At 38.5% G+C, this 18560-nt stretch overlaps 1 protein-coding gene across 9 annotated transcripts in view; it reads right to left on the bottom strand.

The window, feature by feature from the left end:
• The window catches only part of ZFAND3 (zinc finger AN1-type containing 3), a 376418-nt gene that overhangs the window by 257729 nt on the left and 100129 nt on the right, over positions 1-18560 (bottom strand). For all 9 annotated transcript variants that reach the window (XM_055264607.2, XM_055264609.2, XM_063632317.1 and 6 more), the window contains exon 2: positions 6029-6069. In XM_055264607.2, coding sequence (XP_055120582.1) covers positions 6029-6069 — 41 coding nt within the window. The remainder of the gene's footprint in view (positions 1-6028; positions 6070-18560) is intronic.

Here is an 18560-nt window from a genome sequence, read left to right as displayed (position 1 = left end):
TGCACTCAAACAAACAAAAAATACCATAGGCAGTATCATTTCTACCTTTGTAAGAGGCAGGAATATTCGTTAGACTCTATGCTTGACTTTTTATATGTATTTTAACACTGTAGTAGGCTATCGGGTCTAGTTTAAGCTTCATTTCTAAACTACTCGACAGCTCAGAACTGACAAAGATCACAAGAAATCAACTATTAATCTCTTGCCTGAAGACACAAATGAAATATTCCCTATTTTACATAGCAAACTAGATTCCAAGATTTTCCAAAGCCATACTCCTGCAATTCACTGGGTTTCCAACTTAAAATCGTAATAGTAATATACACATATTTACATTATAACCCATTACACATTATTTTCAATTAACTCAATGTAAGTCAAAGGTTTCACAAAATAACTTTACTATGTGCAATACACTGATATTTTCTATTCTACTCAGAATTTTTTAAATGCTAATCATGACCCATTAAATTGTCTACCCACTAATGAGTGCCAATACCCAGTTTGAAAAACTGCATTAGAAGGTAGTATTTCAACCAATAAATGTTAATTTGCCATAACTATGCCATAAAATCTTCTTGCTTTCTATATTCATTTACTTATTTAAGTAAAATCATATATAAAACAATATAAAAATATTTAATGAAAGGACAGTATGACAGGTAGAATATTATCAAGGGGGTAAGAAAAGCCAAAATTAGGCCAAAAGAGATCCTCAGACCAGCTCTGATAATTGGAAAGATTTGTGGCAAAATCAATTGATAACTCATGTCCCAGGGTGCTTACATATCAACCTTTTCAATAGTTTAGAAAGTCTCCACAACTTCAAAATGCAAAGCTGTTAAGCAAAACCTTTCTTTAGCAATAATATAAAAATAATCAACACTCTTGACTGGGAAGAATTATATATCAACTCAAAGGTGGGAGAATCCTTACACAAACTCCAGGAATTTCAGGCTTCTCTACTTATAGAATAGTCTTAGACTTGAGAGATATAGATCCACATTTCCAAACAAATGTACTGAATTGTAATTTGAGAAAAGAAAATACAGAATATGTGAAAGGGGGACTGACGGGGAAGGTAGAAAAATAACAAATAGGAATTCTTACAGGAATGGAGAGAATATAGTATGGTAAGATTAACTCTTGCTTGTCTTTTTTGTTTGTTTTGTTTGGTTTTTTTTGTTTTTGTTTTTGTTTTTGAGACGGAGTCTCACTCTGTTGCCCAGGCTGGAGTGCAGTGGCACAATCTCAGCTCACTGCAACCTCCACCCACCGGGTTCAAGTGATTCTCCTGCCTCAGCCTCCCGAGTAGCTGGGACTACAGGCATGCACCACTACACCTGGCTAATTTTTTTGTATTTTTTGTAGAGGCAGGGTTTCACCATGTTGGTTAGGCTAGTCTCGAACTCCTGATCTCAAATGATCCACCCACCTAGGGCCTCCCGAAGTCCTGGGATTACAGGCGCGAGCCTGGCCTTTTTTATTATTATTATTTTTAAATAGACTAAATGACCTCAGATAAAGAGAATCTAGATGAGCAATTTAAGTCCATTTTACCTCAAATCCTAATACTTGAGTCAATCACTTCCTGGTGCTTCCCCAGAATACTTACTGTAAGTGTCCTAGTTATCCTGGCATAGAAAATATTGGATGATAAAGGTTTCTAGGTCAAGGCCTTTCTCTTAAGACTGAGAAAGAAGCATACTTAAATGTCTTTGTGAAGAAAAGTCCTTTGGAATCGCTTGAACCTGGGAGGCAGAGGCTGCAGTGAGCTGAGATTGCACCACTGCACTCCAGCCTGGGCTACAGAGCCAGATTCTGTCTCAAAAAAAAAAAAAAAAAAAAAAAAAAGGCCGGGTGCAGTGGCTCACGCTTGTAATCCCAACACTTTGGGAGGCCAAGGTGGGCAGATCACCTGAGCTCGGGAGTCCAAGGCCACTGTGACCAACATGGAGAAACTCCGTCTCTACTAAAAACACAAAAATTAGCCAGGTGTGGTGGCGCATGCCTGTAATCCCAGCTACTCGGGAGGCTGAGGCGGGAGAATCACTTGAACCCGGGAGGCAGAGGGTGCAGTAAGCAGAGATTGTGCCATTGCACTCCAGCCTGGGAAACAAGAGCGAAACTCCGTCTCAAAAAAAAAAAAAAAAAAAAAGAGAGAGAGAGAGAGAGATCCTTTCAACAGTCTTAAATGATTTTAGCCTTTAAAGGTAACAGAGGCCAAACCAGGGTTAACGATAAGACAGTTGTCAAAAAAGTTTAAAAAACAAACAAACAAACAAAACCTCTCTCATTTCAAAGAGAGGAATTTTGGTTGAGCTTGGAGTCTTTAGCAAACCCAGCCCAGCCAGGTTGGGCCCTCTTCTACATACATGCAAAGGTCTGATACAAACATTTCTCATTCTAACAATACACAGAAGCATTATTATTTGGTATATAGTTTACCAGCAACTAACATTTCAATGGCTTTTAGCAACTCTCACTCTGCATATACTCATTTCTCCTTTCTTATTCCTTTCCTCTAAATTCAAACATCCCAAGAATATTTTATAAAGGAGAAATAGCTTAAGTAATGATGGTTATAGGGGCAGGTGTGTGCTCACCACTTAGCAGAATATTTCACCAGCAGCAAAACAGTTCTCCAAGTAAACACACACCCCTAGTTCCTAACCTACAACGTATTCTCTCTGTAACATTTTAAAGATGTTTTTCCCATTTCATTCAATTTTATGTAAACAAGTTATAACAAACTAATTTTGTCACCACATAGATTTTGAAAAGGAATCTTGAAAAAAAAAATTTTTAACCTAGTGGCAAACAATAACTATTTAAAAAGTGATTTTTCCATCTTTTAAAGTACACTGTACATTTTACAATATACTTTAAAAAGAGTCTTTTAAGATCACAGTGGCTTTGACCAAAGTAATCTTTATGCTGTCTTGCAAAACTCATGGCTCTTCTGTAATACTGCATTCACTATACTCTCCTTATGTTCATACTGAGATGACATCCACAAATGTATTTTTAAAGTTCAATGATCTCTTTTCTTTTGAATTTCTAAAGGTACACAAAATTCTGTTTCAGCAGGCAGGATACTAACTAGTCATGCTACACAAATGCAACTGGAGAAAGCAGTAGTGTGTAGGTAAAAAATATAGAGAGAAGCGAATATTTTCTTTAGATACTTGAAAATGTCCTAGTATTTTTATAAAAACAAAAGTGGCAAGGCTTTATAAAATGTAAACAGACACAGATCACGAGACAGATAATTATAAACACAGAAAGTAAAACTGTAACAAGTCCAAAGAAACACAAAGACCATTGCTGAACTCTAGCTTCATAGTTAAATTTTTTTAACTTTGTATTCATTTAGGGGCACAAGACAGTTCCTTATGAGTATTTGATGTGAACCACCTTATTATTCAAAGGTGTCTGGCCTTCTCCCAAAAGCCATGCTTTACCAAATTACAATGGGATCTCCAGGTGGGGACAAATATACAATCTAATACAGGGTGAGTACCCCTAATTCAAAATGCTTGAGACCAGAAGTGTTGGGATTTGTTTTTCTCAGATTTTGGAACATTTGCACTTTGGAGCATTTCGGATTTGGGGTTCTCAACCTGTATACATTTTGTCTCACTGCTACTTTCATCTTCACTATAAAGTTAACCTTTCATCAGTGAGGAAGCATTTCTTCATATCTGTAATTGTAGATACATAAGGTAAGAAGCAGAATAGAGTCCTTTTTTTTTTTTTTTTTTTTTTTTTTTTGAGACGGAGTCTCGCTCTGGCTGGAGTGCAGTGGCGCGATCTCGGCTTACTGCAAACTCCGCCTCCTGGGTTCAAGCGATTCTCCTGCCTCAGCCTCCCGAGTAGCTGGTATTACAGGCACGGGCCACCACACCGAGCTAATTTTTGTGTTTTTAGTAGAGACGGGGTTTCACCATGGTGGCCAGGATGGTCTCGCTCTCCAGACCTCGTGATCCACCCACCTCGGCCTCCCAAAGTGCTGCGATTATAGGCGTGAGCCACTGTGCCCGGCCTGAATACAGTCCTTTAACATGGCACAAATACTGCTAAAAGCTGAATAAAAACCCACCAATATTTCTTTTCTTTTAAAAACCTAAATATCTGACAAATTCCAAATTTTGAACCTATAAAAGCTGTCAGCTTCCCCAATTCTTTCCCACCTAACCCCTAGTTTAGGCCACAAATGTAAAGGTCTAAAGCTTATACCATGATTACTTCCTTGCCCAAATAGCATAATGAATAGATGAAAATTAACAACAACAAAAAAAATCTCTTTAATAAAAATCTAGCCAGCCTCCTCTGAGCCCTCTTCTGGACCAGGCCTCAACCTGGACCTTTAAAAACTACGGACTCTCAAAACAAATGATTTGGTCCACCCCCTCCTTTCATATTAAAAGACTTACACACTAACATTTCTTTTTTTTTTTTTGAGACGGAGTCTCACTCTGTCACCAGGATGGAGTGCAGTGGCACAATCTCAGCTCACTGCACCTCTGCCTCCCAGGTTCAAGCAATTCTCCTGCCTCAGCCTCCCGAGTAGCTGGGACTACAGGTGCACACCACCACGTCCAGCTAATTTTAAATACAAACATGTCTAACAGCTCAAGTTTACCTCCCTAGGATGACCCTATCCTCTCTTAAAGTGTCTGCCTCTTAAAGCTCAAGGCTGCCAAAGAATCTACTGTTTGTTCTAGCCAGCATCTGAAGATAGGCCCTAACTATCCTCTTAGATCATTTAATAAAAAGGGCTTACAACTGTGAATCCTTCCTCTGTCCCTTTGAGCCGTACTCCTACAACTCAGGAGTGTCTTTCTCAAGGACCTGAAAGCCATTCCTTTAAAAATGTAACCATCAGGAAAAATACGGTATCTTTTCCTCAGTCACAGTGCCAGCTAACAGGCACAGCTGGCCTAATCCCCATATTTTACCAATCTTTTTAAATTCTTCACTTCTTTGAGTCTACAGATCCCGTTTATCCACCCTGCCAAGTCCCCTGCCATTCTCCCTTTAAAACTCCCAGTCATCTCTGCAAATCGACATTGACTTCATTTCATACTGGACTCTCTTCCCTATTGCAAAAGTGTATTACTGACTAAAATCTGTCCTTAGAACTTCAGCTAGTATGCAGCTTCGTTTACCTTCGACAAAATGAATAAAGAAGGAAAGTTAAACATATCCTAATTAGTAAAGACTTATTTATATAGGATCGCTAGATAGAAAGTTTTTAAAAAAGTAAAAATATAAAAAAGACCTAAAAGTTTCAACTTCATGAAGGAGTCATAATTCTAGAAGTTAACCAATTACCTCTGGGGCTAGAAAAGGACCTTGGCACATGTCAAGCCCAAGTCATTCATTTTATAATGACGAATCCTAAGGTCCAAAGAGATTACGTGACTTATCCGAGGTGATTTCAATGAGGGATCTGCAGGAGTCTTTTTGTTTTTATAGAGACAGGGTCTCACTACGTGGCCCAGGCTGGTCTCAAACTCCTGGCCTCAGGCAATCCTCCTGTCTCTGCCTCCCAAAGTGCTGGGATTATAGGCGTGAGCCACCATGGCGGCCTCTATAATGGATTTGATGAGGGGCTAACTCAGCATGATTCTCTTCCTGACTCCAACATGAAAATACTCTGTTATATTCTCACTGATCAGAGCAATATTAACCAATAATCATTCAAGTCAAGATGAGCAATGAGTATCTACTACTCTATTAAAACACACGCATTTTTTACAATTCTACTGTACACCAACAACAGTAAACCAAGGAAAGTTTGTTTGGTGCAAGTACATAGGAGACAGGATTTCATTCAAGGAAGACTGTTTCAACCGTCCTAGGCAAATATATGAAGCACCTTGGTAAGGTGAAATTGCTTTCTCACACAAGCTAAGAAAACAAAACCCCATGCATAAATCCTTTCGGGTCAAATGATTTAGTCTTAAAAACAACCAAAAAAAAAAAATGAAAGTAAATTAAAAAACCCTTTTTCTGCACTTACCAGCAAAGCATTTGGAACAGAGATTCATAGTCTTGCTGGACCTGGGGCAAACAAAAAGAAAAGAAAGAAAGAAGAGCTAAAAACTCTGTATCACTCTAATCAAAACATAAGATGTCAGAAATGTAGGCAAAGAACTTTCTGGTCAGGCAACTGAACTAATAAACTGATAAATTAGTAACAAGTCCCTAGCTAGCCACCACTCTCCCCTCAACAAAATAAAAATTAAAAAAAATAATAACAAACACTTGGTTTTTATTTTTATTTTTTACCTGTAAATTAGCCAATGCTTGCTTTTATTTATTGCGTATATTAGCAGCTTATATAGCAGCAAGTTCACAAACATTATAAAATGCCCAGAAGATGGTATGGGAGTCAATTTAAACCACATGATTACCACATTCCCTCTTTTCATACTGAAAAACATACGAAGTTATCACTATAAACAACAAAGACTTTGTAAACAGGCAAAACTTTCTCCTCATATACACAGTCATTTATCTCTATAACAGTAGTTGAACTTTAATCTTTCCTATTCCAGATCCTAGTCACATTATGACCTTCTTGTTTAAAATTCTTTCTTCAGATACTCCAATCAAATTATTTTTCATGTCCTTTCATCCATTAATAATAGCTACAATTCACTGAATACTAACTTGGATGGGCATTTCACATACATTATCTTATTAATCGTCCCAACATCACTAAGATGGGTATTACCATATTGTTTTGCTTCTAAAACGCACTTAAAAAAAAAAATCACATTAGCATTTCTGTAACAAGGAAATACCTTAGAATTGGTTACAAGCGATGAATAATTTAACCCGTTTATGCCAGAGGTTGGAATTCTTTTAATTTTTGCAGTGAGACCAGGGCAATGACCTTGAGCAGGATATAAATAATTCCCACATGCTTAGTGTTCCAATAATGGAACACTATGTTACCCCTTCCTCTGCCAAGGCATTATTCAACTTAGAAGGGGGTCTTAGAAATCAAAGACATACAGTCTCATCCCCATTACATAGGTGGGCAGCCTGTTCTAGGTCACAAAGCTAGGAACTATAGAAAAATATCTGACCTTGGGTGTAAGCTAACTCCAAAGGCCAACCCAACATCCTTTGTTCACAACACAGCACCTGACAGCACAGCACCCTAGGGACTACATGGTGGGCAATCAATAATGACTTTTCTGGCCAGGCGCGGTGGCTCACGCCTGTTATCCTAACACTACAGGAGGCTGAGGGGTGGGCGGAATGCCTGAGCTCAGGAGCTCAAGACCAGCCTGGGCAACATGACAAAACCCCATGTCTACTAAAAATAGAAAAAACTAGCTGGGAGAGGTGGCACATGTCTGTAGTCCCAGCTACTTGGGAGGCTGAGACACGAGAATCGCCTGAACCCGGGAAGCAGTGAGCCGAGATCACACCACTGTACTCCAGCCTGGGCGACAGAGCAAGACTCTGTCTCCAAAAATAATAATAATAAATAATAATGACTTCTTTGTTACATTCATCTCACTGCTGCTTCCCTTCCTGATCCTCTCCCAAGCGAACTCATTCTTACGGCTCTTCCTTCCAAAGACCTCCTGGAGTGCTCTATGTTAGGCAAGTTGACCTATTTAAAACTTCATTCCTCAGCAACTCCATTCCCAATATTTGAGCCTTTGACCAGAACTGCCCCTAAAAATATAATAAGCCAACCTTCTTTTGCCCTCTTTACTATGTTTTACAATTAAAGCAAGCCTCCTTCAGGAAGTATTCTCTGATGCTGACTGTTTGTCCCATGTGCTGGAACTGAAGACCTAACAGTAATTGTCACAAGATGGAGGAAAGGGGGTCGTTATTTCTTTCCCAAAAAAGATGCTGTCAACAAGTAGATATTCCTTTAGAATCCTGCTTAATATAAACACAACAGCAATGAGGAAAATTAAGTATCAATAAGTGAATAAGATGAGTAAGTGGATAAAGAGACGTGTTAATGGTAGCATCTAACATTTATTACATGCCTATAACGTGGCAGGCACAATACCAGATACCTTCAACCCCATTTTACCATTGAGGAAACAGAGGTTCCAAGAGGGTATGTAACTTGCCGAAGATTACAGAACTAGTAAGTGAATTAATCTGGTCTAACTCCAACACCTGTATTCTATTCATCATGCCAAACTTCGGCTTCTGCCTCAATATAGAAGCTGAGGGGCATATACCAGTCCAGAACCAGCACTCTGGTGGTTTGTGAGAATGTCTATGGAAATCAAGTCAGCTCCCTGAGAAAGTAAAGCTTCTCATCTGGAAGAAGCACAACTTCTACTCTCCCTGACCCTCCAGGCACATAGAAAAACAACCCAAGATTCCCAGTCATTTCAGTTCCAACGCAAGGAAGAAGTGAGAATGAAGAAAATCCTACATGCCTGTTTTAACAAACTGAACTTGAACTAGAGGCGCCTCTCCATCCTAAAGAGATGACTAGTATGGATGCAGTATACACACATCTGTGGTTTGCAGAACATTCTCTACTGCCAGAATATTGGGATTGTCCCCTCCCCTCTCATCTCCACTCAACTTCTCTGAAGGGGCCAGAATTCCCTGCCAGAGAAGCAGGCGCCCTTCTGATGTGGTCACTATCTCTTGTCCATGCAATGCCACAAAAAGCCAGATATAACTCATATAACCTCTGCTACTCCCAATTGTCCAGCAGGAATCATGGAAAGCCTTCAGAGAATAACTTGACAACAAGTGTGCCAGTTTTAACATCTGAGTTTCAGAAACCTGGTAAAAAAAAAAAAAAAAAAAATGGCAAAATGGCCTTTTTCTCAGAGTCCTTTGATCTCTCTTCAGATAGTTTATGTATTTAAAATGCCTACCATACCTATGTATTACCTAAATGACATCCATTCCACATTCTGGATAGAAATTTTTCAGCAACATGGTTGTCAATCAGGTTATAAAAGAAATAATATAACTACTGATATTATTATTCAAAACAGAGTTGTTTTAAATCTAAAATAAACCAGATTTTGGCTACTGAAATAAAGGTCACTTCTAAACAATGCCAGCTTGGATCACATGGGTCAAGAACACTGAATCCAAAGGAACTGGCAGAGACTTCCGGGAACTTTGATCCTTTCTCGTGCTGAACATGGGAAACTTGAAGCTAATCACAGGCATACAACTACTCACTACCTAAAAAAAAGCAATGTAATCAACTTGCATGGTCTTGGAACAGGCAACAGAGCTCTCTTTGTGACAGTAAGCATGAAAGGTAAAGTTTCACTGCTCCAGTGAAACTACTCTTATTGAGCTCTCCAATGGGTACCACGTTTCTAAAACCAAGGGGTAGTAGGCTGAATAACAGCTACCAAAAGATATCGAGTCTTAATCCCGAAGTTACCTTACTCGGGTGGTGGAGGGTCCTTTCCAAATTAAGTAATGATTTTGAGATGAGATTACCCTGGATTATCTAGGTGAACCCTAAATGACATCACAAGAGAGAGAGGCAAAGAACATTTTTGTAAGGGAGTAGCAAAGGGAATTCAGAAAGACACCCAGAGTAAACAGCCACGTGAAGATGGAGGCAGAAGCTGGAGTAACAGGGTTACAAGCCCAGGAATGCTGGGGCAGCCCCCAGAAGCTGTAAAAGGTGAAGAATGAATTCTCCCTCAGAGCCACCTTGGAGGGAAGGAAGCCCTCCCAGATCTTGGACTTCTAGCCTCCGGAACTTTGAGAAAATAAATTTCGATTATTCTGTCACCAACTTTGTGGTAATTTGTTACAACAGCCTCAGAAAACTAACATACAAGGGTTATGTATCCAATCATAGCATATTCCCTCTCAGTAGCATTCAGTCAGATCCATCCTTCTTTCTGGAACACTCTTCATATGCCTTCATGTCACTCAAATCCCAGATCAAACAACCCTCTTCCACCACAACTGCTCCCATTTAGCCACCTCTGCTGCTGCTCCTCCCCTGCAAAGACCCTTAACTGGAGGTCCAGAAACTCAGTCTTCATTACCTCTACTTCTCATTTAGTAGTGATCTCCCACACTCTCATGGTTTTAAAATACTGTATCTATACACGAAAGATGCACAAATGTTTACCTTCAATCCAAAATCTCTTTACCTTGCTCCAAACTCACATATCTAACTATGTGACATCTCGACATGTGACTCAAACTTAGTATTTCAAATTAGAATTCTCAATATTTCCCACAAATTTGCCTGACCCATCTTTTCCACTCATATAAATGGGAAACACCTTCTTCCCAGTTGCTCAGATCAAAAATCTAGAAACCTTTTTTTTTTTTGAGATGGAGTCTAGCTCTGTCACCCAGGCTGGAGTACAGTAGCATGATCTCAGCTCACTGCAACCTCCGCCTCCTGGGTTCAAGCAATTCTCCGGCCTCAGCCTCCCAGGTAGCTGGGATTACAGGTGCCCGCCACCACGCCCAGCTAATTTTTGTATTTTTTAGTAGAGACAGGTTTTCGCCATGTTGGCCAAGCTGCTCTCAAACTCCTGACCTCAGGTGATCCGCCCGCCTCGGCCTCCCAAAGTGCTGGGATTACAGGCGTGAGCCACCGCGTCCAGCAGAAACCATTTTTGATTCCCGTCCTTCCTGTAGTCTTACAGATACAACACTCAGCAAGATGCATTAGTTCTACTTACAAATAGATTTCAAATCTATGTATTCCTCTCCTTCCTTAATGCTTCTATGATGGCCACCATTAACTCTCACTTAGGCCACTGTAAATAGCTTTTTATTGGTCTTCTCATTCCCATTCTTGACCCTATACAATGATTTTTCCACCTAGCAGCTATGGTCATCTTTTAAAACAAGTTGGAGCATGTTATTTTCTTAACACTATCCAACAATTTCCTATTGAGTATAAAATCCAAACTTTTTACCTGGAGAAAGTTTTTTTTAAAAAAAAAAAAGCCTGGAAGTCTCCTTGTGATCCGACTATGCCTACTTCCCCTCTTCCTCTCTTATCATTCTGCCCCTCATTCACCACGTTTCAACCACACTTGCCTTTTCTCTGTTCTCCGACTGTGCTGTAGGGCTCATGCCCATGCTGTTCTTTGTACCCCCAAATCACTGTAATGCTGTCTCTTTCTTGTTGCTCATATCCTAGTTCAAACCTCCTCACTGGCCTTCCCTCAACAACCCAATTTATTATTTTTTGTTTTTTTGAGACTGGGTCTCATTCTACTGCCCAGGCCTGAGTGCAGTGGCACAATCATAGGTCACTGCAGCCTTGACCTCCTAGGCTCAAGCCATCCTCCCGCTACAGCCTCCCAAGCAGATAAGACTCTAGGCACGCATTAGTCCATTATTTTTTGTAAAGATGGTGTCTTGCTTTGTTGCCCAGGCTGATCTCAAACTCCTGGGCTCAAGTGATCCTCCTACCTCAGCCTCCCAAAATGCTGGGATTACAGGTGTGAGCTACAACTCCTGTGGCCTGACCACCCAATTTAAATCAGTTCCTCTTCCTGTTTTCTTCTTTCACAATACATCATTCTTTGATATCTGACCACATGCCTGTTTGCCTGCTATCTTTCATCACTAGAATGTAAGTGCCATAAGAGCAAAGACTCCTTTGGTCACTCTTGGTTGGTATTTAACAGGTACCCAATAAATGCTTGTTAAATGAAGAAATAAAATCTCTTTTGAAGACCTGAACCATTTAAAAAAAAAAAAAAAAAGCACTTACGTAGATATTCGAAAACACCAGCTAGAAGACAGGTTCTCCACAATTCCTATGGCTGTCAGCCTGTCATCTTTCTGGAGCTCTGTCACAATGCATTACCTATGGCTGGTAGATAACATCATCCTATGTATCTGGCCATGATCTGTCACTCAGGAGATAACAGGTGGTAGACACTTTTAAAAGTTTCTTTCTAACGAGATGGAGTGAGAAATCTGCTTAAATTTTTTTCTTTTTCTAATAAATAATGTTTAATAGTATGTTCTGGTTTTGAAAATACATACCCCTTGAACAGAATGTAGAAAAAAAAACAAAAAGTAAAAACTAAAACTCATTTATAATCCCCCAAAATAAGAAATACTTATCTTTTTAGATAGATATCCATAATTCAGAATTTATTATATTTACAGTATTGGTTGTTGTATGGTATGTTCACAGTTGTTCATTTTATTATGCTTCATACCATATATACACATTACATATAGTCATGCACTGCATAATGATAATTTCATCAATGACAGTTCACATACACAACAGAAGTTCCATAAGATTATAATGCAGCCAAAAACTTCCTATCACCTAGTGGCATCATAGCTGTAGTGTTAGAGCAATACAGTAAACAAACCGACTGTGCTGCCAGTCATATAAAAGTCTAGCACATACAATTATGTATAGTACGTAATACTTAATAAAAAATGATAAACATCTATCTGATTGGTTTGTGTATTTACTATACTTTATATCATTATTTTAGACTGTAATTCTTCTACTTACTAAAAAAAGAAGAGGAAGAAGTAGTTGTTAACTGTAAAGCAGCCTTAGGCAGCTCTTTCAGGAGGTATCCAGAAGAAGGCATTGTTATCATGGAGATGACAGCTCCATACCAATTACTACCCCTGAAGACCTTCCGGTGGGAGAAGATGTGGAAGCAGAAGACAGTGATGCTCCTGACTCTGTGCAGGCCTGGGCTAACTTTGTGCATGTCTGTGTGTTGGGGCCTAACAAAAAAGCTTTAAAAGCAAAAAATAAAATATTTTTTAAATAAAGGTGCCAGGCCTGGTGGCATGCACCTGTAGTCCCAGCTACTCAGGATGCTGAGAAGGAAGGATCACTTGAGCCCAGGACTTTTGTGTCCAGCCTAGGCAACAGAGTGAGACTCTGTCAATCAATCAATAAAGAAAACTTACAGAATAAGGATATAATGAAAATATTTTTGTGTAACTATACAATGTTTGTGTTTTAAGCTAAGTGTGACTACAAAAGAGTCATAAGTTTAAAATTTTTTAAAGTTTATAAGGTAAAAAAGCTATAGCAAGCTAAAGCTAATTTATTATTAAAGAAAATTTTAAAAATAAACTTAGTGTAGCCTAAGTGTACAGTGTTTGTAACATCCACAGTAACATAATGTCCTAGGACCCTCACATTCACTCACTACTCATTCACTGACTCACCCAGAGCAATTTCCAGTCTTGTAAGCTCCATTCATGGTAAGTGCCTGGGACAGGTGTACACTTTTTTGTCTTTCATGCCATATTTTTACCATACCTTTTCTATGTTTAGATACACAAATACAACTGCCTACAGTATTCAATATAGTAACATGTTCTACAGGTTTGTAGCCTAGGAGCAACAGGCTATACCATATAGTGTAGGTGTGGAGTAGGCTATACCACCTAGGTTTGTGTAAGGACACTCTATGATGTTCAACATTGTTTCCACAATGAAACCGACTAACAGCACATTTCTCAGAATATGTCCCCATCATGAAGCAATGCATGACTATTTTCTTTTGTGTATATATAAAAATTTCATAAAGAAATGCATAATGAAAATCTACAGATTTCATTTTTTCAATTTACATTTACATTTAATATTTATGCCTTAAATATTCTTCAAAAACATATTTGTTGCTCTGTGACAATCCATTACATACTAATACTATAATGTAGTCACACTCTTACTACTGTTGGATGTATAATTGTTTTTCCCCAATTTTTTCTATTATAAATATTGCTATAATGAGCATTTTTCGCCTTAAATCTTTAATCATAAATCTGTATTTGAATGGCTTTAAGACTGATTCTGAGAAGGAGACCTTGCTAGATGAAAAAGTATGATTTTGGTAAATACTGCAAAATTACCTTCCAGGTAAGTTCTACATACTATTTTCAATACATCTTTGCCAACAACGTTTATTTTATTTTATTTTATTTTATTTTATTTATGAGACAAGGCCTGGCTCTATTGCCCAGGCTGGAGTGCAGTGGTGTGATCTCAGCTCACTGCAACCTCCGCCTCCTGGGCACAAGCCATCCTCCCACCTTAGCCTCCCAAGTAACTGGGACTACAGGTACATGCCACCACACTCAGCTAATTTTTGTGTGTGGGGGCTTTTTTTTTTTTTTTTTTCCCAGAGATGGGGTTTTGCCATATTGCCCGGGCAGGTCTCTGACTAGTGAGCTCAAGCAATCCACCTGCCTCAGCCTCCCAAAGTGCTGGGATTATAGGTATGAGCCACTGCACCTGGCCAACACTGTTGTACTTTTTTTTACTTGATGGCAGAAATGATTATGATGTTAAATGTTTCTTCCAAATTTTTTTTCAATTTTGAAGGATATCAATGTTTTAATGACAAATAAATTAGCCTTCATGCTAATTCGTCTTGGGGAATTAATTAACAGTCCTAATTTCTGGGAATTCTAGAAACATCTTATTTATAATATTTTCCTGACACATACACAAGACTACTATCTCTCCCCACTCAAGAGAAACATACACATGCAAAAAACTATTTTAATATAAATATGGAAATAAAAAACAACTCTGTCACCATATCAATGTTCCTCAACAACCTTTTTTTTTTTTTTAACCCAACTGGAAAGAAAAACCTAGGGCACAAGAAAAATAGAAAAAAGTATAAAAAAAAAGTACCAGCACATAAGTATACCAAGCTCTTCCAGTCCTATGGTCCCTGAACTTCTCTACACTAGACATGTATCATAAAACTAAAAAAATCTAGACTACAAAGAAAGTTCCTTCTTCAGTGAAGGGAATCAATCTGTAAAAACTGTCACATTTCTAAAAACTAGTCTGTAAAAACACAATCTGTAAAAACTAGTCACATTTCCGAATTCGACCTCTTCTAATAATCCAGACAAAAGAGGAAAGGGGAGGGAAGAGTAAGAGGACAAAGAGAAGGAGAAGGGGGCGAGGAGTGGGGTGGTAAAGGAAAGGAAGGAAAAAACAAACCACAATACCTCCTACACTCTAAAAGTCATCCCAGTTTTCTCAGAGGTAAAATTAGAATATTAAAGACTACTAACAATCTGCTTCCCGCCTCATACACATATAGCCAGAAAAACTAACTTCCTACAGCAGCAGCTAGGAAGCAGCCAACAGCTCTACTAATCACCACTCTCTACTCACCCTAGGCAAACACAAAAAAGACCAGTTCAAACAGATGACATCCTAGCTGGCAATGACAAAGGAGGCTTTCAAGGGTGCAACCAGCCTGTCCACATCACTCTAAATCATTCAGACCACGTCTGCAAATTTTCTTTTTAAGGAAATATTATGATGGAGAAGATGGAGCTGTTAATAAGGGTATTAGTTTCTATAATGTAGCAATATGGATCCTGCTCACTTTAAAAACTAATTTTAATGTAACAATTTAGATTCCAAGTGGGTTACTGTAATTAGCAGTGGTTTTAGCATTTTATGCCCAAATTCAAGGACAGTAGAGCAAAATGCCTCAATTTTTGTGTGTTTCAAGTACTTGCACTAAAAGTTATAGTGTATAGATGTAAAACTAGTCACATTATCATCTGTGGCCCTGTATATATTACTGAAAGTTTAGTCCAGCACCATCCAACAATTACAGACAAGATGAGGCATGGCCATCAATAAACTAGTCAAAAGAAAAATTAAAATATATGAATGAAAGCCCCTGTAGAAAAGGAGAAAAAAAAACACAATGAAGTGAATTAAAATGCCAAATAATTTTTCCACATAAGAGAAACTTAATGAGGCTATCAACTCTAACACACCCAATATATACAATGATTGCAACTGTCCCACTATATATCCCCAAACATAAGATAAGGTTTTCTTCCCTAAAGTTATCTTTCAGAAAGAAGGAATTGCTTTACAATTAAATCCTTACTTTTGAGGCACACAGCAATTATTTTATACTAAATACTAACAAGATCCAAAAAAAAAAAAAAAAAAAAGCTTCAAAAAAAACCTAGAAGTGAGAAAGAGAAATCCAAGCCTGCAGTCATGCCCAGGGAAATGAATGGTGTTTGGGATTTCAAAAGAGGAATGTAGAGTCACAGTCCCAGAGGCATCTCCCCAGTTAGAGTCTGTGAAATGGCTGAGACAGTGAAGTTTTCATCACTAGTCAGAGACACTGAGGTATGGAAGGATGTCAAGCCAACTCTAATATTGGATACTTTGTCACGGTTACTACAACAAACTAGTTTTATAAAAAGGGGAGGATACAGTTTTAAACACAGATTTAATCCTTATTTCTGGAGAGTGATTACAAATAGTAGCTGCCATTCAAGAAGCCCTCTAAAGATCTTCTAGAAAGCAATGCAGTAACAGCCTTGAAATGTGAAGAAGATCATAAATGACTTCAAGATGATGACAACTCTCCTAATGTTATATGAATGAATTCTTGTGGCTTGGGATAAATTTTCCAGTGACTGCAATATTTACAGATTTTCAAGTGCTTTATCTCAAACAACTTGGAGGCTGAAAAAAAAATGAATATGATATCCTCTGAAAAACCATGGTCAATAACTTTTAAAACGGCTTGGTAAATATTAAATAATAATTTGGTAAATATTGAAGTCTGATGTCTGTGCAGACATGGAGAATTTAAATCTGTTCATAAATGTGGAAAAAGTAACATTTTAAAATTTATATTAGGAGCATATACAAATTACACATAATTTTATATAATCCATGACCTTTAAATATGCATATGCAGTTACCATCAGGACAAAATGGGTGAACATATATATAAGATCTCTCAGCCAGGCGCAGTGGCTCACGCCTGTAATCCCAGCACTTTGGGAGGCCAAGGCAGGCAGATCATGAGGTGAGGAGATTGAGACCATCCTGGCCAACATGGTGAAACTCCATCTCTACTAAAAATACAAAAATTAGCTGGGCGTGGTGGTGCATGCCTGTAATCCCAGCTACTCGGGAGGTTGAGGCAGGAGAATCACTTGAACCAGAGAGTCGGAGGTTGCTGTGAGCCAAGATTGCGCCACTGCACTCCAGCCTGGGCGACACAGTGAGACTTCGTCTCAAAAAAAAAAAAAAAAGGCATTTTTCATGTTTTGAAAACACACAGAAAACTTCCCAACCATCTAGTACAAGAGCAAATATCTGAGAATTAAATTGAGAATGACAAATTTAAGAGAGATACCAGTAAGGTATTCCCTGGCCTTATTTTTCTTCTGGCTAACAATGTTGCTTTTGAAAAATAGGTGGGGTTGGGGAAACAAAAACATTTATGGAACTCAGATTACTTTTTCCCAAAGTGTATCAAAATAATTAAATATTCACCTGTCCTACCCAAGTGGCAAATATTTTTGCTTCATCCACTCAGCTACTCTCATTAAGATAATTCAGGCTTGCAGAGAGAGGCTTTCATTTATCCATATTTATGGTAAATTAAATCAAAGGCATGATAATTTTAATGAAAGATGAAAAGTAACCTAAAGTATTATTATTATATCTTTCTTTGTCAGAAAATGAGACATAAACCTGGGAGATACAGTTACAAGGGTTCAAACTACAAAGTTAAACAGGCTAGCAAGGAAGCTGTATGGCTGAGAAAGAAAAGCACGAGGCACTTCTAGAAGCTGGAGGATATCCAGGAAAAGACACCTACACAGGCCAGGCGCGGTGGCTGACGCCTGTAATCCCAGCACTTTGGGAGGCCGAGGCAGGCGGATCACAAGGTCACGAGATCGAGACCATCCTGGCTAACACAGTGAAACCCCATCTCTACTAAAAATACAAAAAATTAGCCAGGCGTGGTGGAGGGCACCTGTAGTCCCAGCTACTTGCGAGGCTGAAGCAGGAGAATGGCATGAACCCGGGAGGTAGAGCTTGCAGTGAGCCGAGATCGCACCACTGCACTCCAGCCTGGGCAACAGAGCGAGACTCCATATCAAACAAAACAAACAAAACAAAACAAGACTTCTACACGATGCAACATTTCTGTTCATATCATTCAGGTAAGATAAAAATACCAACAGAACATCTACAAAATATGGAGGAGGAGAAAGCAATATCTAGCAATATGCACATATAAGAAAAATTTTAATGTATACATAATGTCACTGACATATTTTTTAAATGTCGTTTGTACTTCAACATCTTTCATTTGTTCAAATTCCAAACATTTTATACCTTACGTCAATCTACTACGCCATTCTCAGGGAGTTTGTGAAAGGGTCAGGATACTACACCTACAATGAAACTAGATAAAGAATGGTTGAAAGGTGACGGCAGAAAATAAACTGCTTTCCTTATTCCCAGTCCAATGCTCACTGACAAGTAAAGCTCAAAGTTCAAAATATTCATTTCCTATTTTAATTATTCATCACAAAATACAAGAGTGACTAGAGTTTGCAAAAGAAAATTATCTGGTTATAACCCCCAGCAAAAAAACAGAAGGGAACTCAAGAGTACATCTTTTCTATCTCTGCCTCAAAAAGACTTGAAGTATTCCTGCTCTACAATCACCAGAGATTCTATTGCTTCTTGTGTATCATATTTCATTGCCCTTGTAATCATAAATTTCTAATGTCCC

Source organism: Symphalangus syndactylus, chromosome 23 (assembly GCF_028878055.3).
Source record: "Symphalangus syndactylus isolate Jambi chromosome 23, NHGRI_mSymSyn1-v2.1_pri, whole genome shotgun sequence".
NCBI classification, from domain to species: domain Eukaryota; kingdom Metazoa; phylum Chordata; class Mammalia; order Primates; family Hylobatidae; genus Symphalangus; species Symphalangus syndactylus.
This window is presented reverse-complemented; position numbering and strand designations above follow the sequence as displayed.